At 43.5% G+C, this 5,882-nt stretch overlaps 1 protein-coding gene across 1 annotated transcript in view; it reads left to right on the forward strand.

The window, feature by feature from the left end:
• Positions 1-225: 225 nt before the first annotated feature.
• The window catches only part of LOC118338269 (ADAMTS-like protein 1), a gene marked incomplete in the record, with an annotated part of 76,596 nt that continues 70,939 nt past the window's right edge, over positions 226-5,882 (forward strand). Inside the window, 1 exon segment of the mRNA XM_035675549.1 lies at positions 226-491. Coding sequence (XP_035531442.1) covers positions 435-491 — 57 coding nt within the window.

Genomic DNA, 5,882 nt, shown 5'->3' on the forward strand with positions numbered 1-5,882 from the left:
AACACAAAACCACCAAGCATCCCTTTAACGCTGTGCGCCGCTCAGCGCGTAACGACCCGGGAGTGTGTTTCTTTAAGAATGTAAGGTGGGTGAGCCCCTTTTCCTGACGCACGATTGGTATGCAAACATAAATTTAGCAGCAACGTGTTTGCTGGGGGAACAAAATATCTGGAAGCGACCGTGAAGTGTCATGTCGTCTCCGGCAGTTTTTGGCTGACTTCTACCTTTCTCTCTCTCTCTCTCTCTCTCTCTCTCTCTCTATCTGTGTGTGTGTATGTGTGTACGCTGGAGCCGGAGCGCAGCGCGGAGAGGAGAGCAGACCTCTTTACTCCCTGAGTGACTGGACAGACCGGGACAGACGGACAGGGGAGCGGGCAATCACAGTTGTCTCTGTGCAATTTGAAATTCCATTGAATTTGATCAGCGCCAGAGAGATGACAGGGGGCTGCTTGTGGACGGCTGCACTGGTTCTTGTCGCTGTTTGTGTGGAGGTAAGCTGCGGTGGGTTCTTCAGATTGATACAAGGGTTGATTCAGTCATTTAACGTCTGTGAGGAAGGCGCGTCACTTCTGTATGAGACAGATGGGTTAGTGAAGTTGACGCACCACGAAGCCGATATTGGTTTACCCGAATAAACCACATGTTGCTTTTATTCAGTTTATTGCCTGCTGCTTTCAATTTGACCTGTCCTCTGTCTCTGAAGGGGAAAACCTCAGTTGTAACCCAAAGTGACTTTTTAAAAGTGATCATACTCTATATAATTTATTACAGGTTGCTCTCATCTTTCATATTCACACAGGACCCATTATTAGCAATGATTTGCCTTAGGCATGGCACCCAAATTAGCTGTCTTACCAGGGAACTCACTTAAATAAACATTAAAGATGATTTAGAGATTGCTTTTTTTGTGGGATGTGATGAAGTGTTCAGTAGTCCTCCAATTCCTCCACTGATGCTGAAGCAGGTTGCTGCACAGTGGGTAAGATGAGGAACAGTGTGGTATTGTTTGCAAGTTTGAAATATCTCACAACAAGCAATAATAAAGAGGGAGTTGTGTAAATGAGAGACAGTCTGAATATACACAAAAGCTCTATCAATATATGATAAAATGTATAAAATGATTTGCTGGGTAATTTCTTTAATTAACGTACTAAAACCTTGTAAAGCGGAGTCACAACCTCCCTTTACCTTGCAATGTCAAGCCTGAAACTTAACAGCATGGGTCATCTTCTGAAAGGTCAAAGTTTATCAGTCTGCTGTGTTGAACGAACTTCTAAAATCAGTGCACTCAGCTTACACTAATCACTACTGGAGCATTTTTTAAAGTGTTATCTCCTAAATGCACATGCATCACCCGCGCAGACCGAGTTGTGTAAAAGCTGACACACGCTGCACAGCGCCACAGCAAGAGCTAAGTAAGAGTTTTAAGTGGAACACAAAACAGTTGTTTGGCCCGGCAGACAGATTTCAGGTCTCAAACAGAGGGGAGGAATGCCACTGTCATCATGTGTAAATGACCGGGACAGGTGCTAATGGAACTTCAAGGTGATTTGGGCTTTAGACACCCTGGCTGCCATATAGCCCAGCTGAGCACGTCCACGCTGTAATCAGGGAATGTCTATGACAGAGAAGCACTTGAGGCTTTGCAACTCTTTCCAGGCCACTGTCCAGTGCTGGCCTGATTATGTTACAGCTTTAGGGAGGAAAATCATGAAATGGCACATTAATGGGCTTACAATGCCTATGAGCATCAGTGTGAAAGCTGCTTACGTAAGACCTTTTTGATTATGTTTGTATGCCATGATTATATGAGGAGTATAAATGATTTATTGTAGACTAGTACATTAAATTAAAACATTAATCTTAAATTTTGGACAAAATTGTATGTAGGATTTTTGTAACGTGTTACTGCTACTCCAAAAGGGTGTGTGGTTAATTCTCCCACATTAACAGAAACATTGCAAGTGCATTACAAATGATTGTACTGAACTCTGTGAGCTGTTCAGCTCAGCGTTTAGAAGTGATACGCCCTCACATTGACTTCTGTGTTACAACAAGTGGCAGTGGTTTGATTTTTTTTTGTGTCTCTGTCACATAGCCAGACTGAATAATGACTGAGTAAGTTTTTTGCTCAAGTGGTCTTGACAAACTCTCCCATCTGTGCAAGGAGTGACTGTGCAGCATGAGTCAGCACTGGACGTGTATCTGTTCACACACAGCAGAGCGACCCAGTGCTTTGCTTCAGAGACCAGGGAGAGATCAACAAGTGCTGCCTCCCGGGGTCCCTGCTATGCAGTGGCCTTTTCTTTTCATCCTTGCTCTTAGGTCAGAGTCCCTGCATTTCTTTTTAAATAAAGAATGAGACTCTATATCTGTGTGTATGGCTGTTGGAAGTTGTGTGATTTGTGTGTGTGGGCCAAATGGCCTGTGGCTCCAACCCTAAATGGAATAGACCTTCCTTTGTGGGTGACATAATGACATACCTCGAGTGATTCTTGGAGGGTCTTGTTGCTCTCACTCTATTCCCTTGATTTGTGCTGCAAAGTGGAACCTTCCAGAAACATTTTTTTGCTGGATGGGGATTTGAAGGTGGTTGTGTGTGCAGGAGGCTGTGCCCTTAAAAGACACTCAAGCATCTCTTTAAGCACCAAGGTTAGTACCCGTAAATAATGATTCGGCAACTGCCAGGGCGATGGAGCAAACCAAATCCTTTTTGCATGCTTTAATTTTTGTTCTTTTTGGCACTTGCCTCTCTGTCCCTCTTTTGATTTTGCCTTTTGTACTTCTTTTTGTAAAAGCTGGATATTTCTCAAGTGTTACATCTTAGTTTTTTTTATTTGTCTGTTTTGACAGGTAGAAATGCACCAATCCAGCTTTTTCTAGCCTGGTACCGATTCTAATTCCCAAACCACATTTATCAGCCAATAAGCACCATTAAGTTTAAAAAAAAAAAAAAATTGAAAATCAGTAAAATTTTGTGTACGACCGATACAGATATGCGTAAGCTAATGTGACATAACGTAGCTCGCCCATAGTGTTTTTTAACTCCTGTTGTTAAAAGTTATTCTTGTAGATGAGTGACCAATACGCTTAATAAGATCAGCATCTACATGCCGTCTTACAGGGACATTGAAGGACAGAGATAAAACTCAAACAAAAACAAAATAGATGTGTACTCCATTAATTTTTTTTCTCAACACAAGTTCAGGTAAATATATTAGTTTAAGCCTCCTAATAGAATTTCTGCAGATACACTGTGACAAAGATATCTCTATTGAAGTTGATGAAATGACTTTCTTTTGGCTGTTATTGGTTAACAACATGGTTTATGGCTTTTGACATATGATTGATTTCAGTCAGCTGCCAAACTTAATCACAGTGCCTGTCTGCCACACTCACTTCACTACATGCCTTTCTTCTAATTACTCAGCTGGAATTCAAAAGGAAATTAGCCACAAAAGCAACAGAATTTGATGTTTATTCAAGGAAATGGTCCCTCTCGGAGTCCTAATGCAGCCAGCAATGTATTGAAGTCCTCAGGATGGGGGAAGCTTTGGGGTCTAATGGCAGGATTAAGTGGGGTCACGGCGTGCAAGCGGTCCCAAGTGATCGTCCGTCAACAACAACATCTCTTGTTCTCCGAAACACGCTCCCCGGCTTGATTGCTTCATCATAAGGACCACAAACTATCCAATTAGCTTTCACGAGGGCCTTTGTTGTGGACGCAAGTGGAATGGGAAGTGAATTAATTTTGAGAGGGATTGGTCCCACTTGAGGAGTAAAAGGAAAGGGCTTCAGAGAACATCTGGCCAGTGATGGATGGATAGAGCAAGTTTTTGGAGTGCTTTAACAAAACCGAGTGTTTTCAGTTACGCTGCAAAAGCCTTCATACTCATCTCATTGTTCCCATCTGGCCTTAATCTGTGGAGTGAGACTGAGGGATGCTTAGTGTGGAAGTGCTGAAGTGTACAGTATGTGTGCAATGTTGCTCTCAATCCAAGGCCAAAATTCACCGGTACTCATGTTTGCATATATTGCCAAGGTACCCGCAAAATGTTTCGCTTTTCATGGAGGGCTCTTAGAGTTCCTGGCACAGTAGCAATGTTTCCTGTGTGTCCTACTCAGGTGTACCGGGATGCTGCTCTTCCAATGCTGGAAATCAAGAGCGCAGGCATTCATCCCTATATAGCCGGTCCAAGAGGAAGTAGCTTTACACCATTCTCAGTGGGCCAATGAAGGAAGAGTCCTGCAGAACAAAACAAGACATGGCAGCTTCTATTGGATGTTCAGTCCTGAAAAAGTTTTAGAAAAAAACCAATAGCTAGGCTTAGCACTCATTCCTAATTAGTTTTTTTCTTTATTGAAAGTCAGTTCAAAGAAGGAATTGTAGAAAAACAAAAACATGGCATAGCCTGAGAAGAATTAGACCTGACTAGCAGTTCTGGATGATGAGCTTGTTTCTGTTATTGTATTTTTTTGAAAATACCTATTTTTCCCAGTGATGACAGAGTGAAACTGCAGATTGCAGAGTGTTTTTGTCTTTGACTTTGGAACCTCGTTTCTAGTTATATTAATAGTCTGACATCAATGCCTATTCATTTTCTGGGGAAGAGTTTCATGTCTGTATGCTAAAAATGAAGCTAGGGCTAGGGGATCGTTAGCTTAGCTTAGCTTAAAGACTGAAAGGAAAACTGCTAGCCTGGCTCTGTCCTGTTGTTCTTTATGCTAAGCTAAGCCAATGATCCCCTGACTCCAGCTTCATATTTAGTGTACAGACACGAGAGTCGTATCGATCTTCTCATCGAATTTTTGGCAAGAAAGCGGAAAAGGGTATTTCCCAAAAGTCTTTCTTTAACATCAGGAGTTGCTTAACAAACCGGCATGTGAAAATTGCAAAGATGTGGAACAGAGAATATGGCTTTTGCCGTTTCCCTTTCAAAATCGTGTGGAACTTGATAGTGTTGTTTGCCTTTCAATCACTTGATGCCAAGTTCTAATAACATGCTGTGACTGACTGCCCAAAGCGGCCTGTGCCAGTAAATGGCATAACTCGTTGGAGTCATGTTGCTGTGTTATGCCAGAGTGTATGCAAGAGGGAATGTTGTTCAGAGTGCAATATCAAAAAGCATAATGAGTTTTTTTGATTTCATATGGCTCTCAGGAAATAGTATACGTTTTATTGTGTCACACAAGCTGCAAAAACTCCTTGATTTGATATCAGGCTGCTGTCACGCATTGATAAAGATCTGCCAGCAGATGGCAACATTACAGCAGAAGGACTTTTTGTGTCCAGTTCAGCAGTGGTGGCCTTGACATCTCCCACGCCCATCACAGATAGTCCACTCTATTGTGATTTTGCAGGTGGCTGCCCTCTGTCCCCTCTCTGTTTCCTCTGGAGCCCCTTATGAATGTATTTGTTCCTTCTCCGCGAGGTTTATTTGTCATTGCCGAGCTTGAAAGCCGTGCCTCTGGCATCCTGTTCCTCTGATGAAACATCTTGGGCTCCATCTGTTGCGAACCCGGGTCCCCTCCATCAGCGTGATTGAGCGTTGTTGTTTTATCCTGTTGTGTGTTCCTGGACGCCAGCTTAAACTTCACTTGCAGCAGCCGGGGCCCTCCGTGCATCATCTGGCCTGCACATTTTTCACGCACAGCCAATCTCAAAAGCCCCAGAACCTTGCAGTCGGGCTGCTCTGCCTTGGCTTGCGTCTAGCTCTGTCTGTTCTTTTCTGCCCTGGCCTTGACCTCAGATCCGTCCCAGGGTGGGATTGCAGCGGGAGTGCCGGGGAGTGGTGCTAACGAGAGGGGAGAAGGAGCACTCGGGCCCCTCTTGTGACGCCTAATTAGAGGGGAGGGCAGGTAGGAGGTGTGTGTGTGTGTGT

Source organism: Morone saxatilis, unplaced genomic scaffold (genome assembly GCF_004916995.1).
Source record: "Morone saxatilis isolate NCDOM2014 unplaced genomic scaffold, NCSU_SB_2.0 Contig4, whole genome shotgun sequence".
NCBI classification, from domain to species: domain Eukaryota; kingdom Metazoa; phylum Chordata; class Actinopteri; family Moronidae; genus Morone; species Morone saxatilis.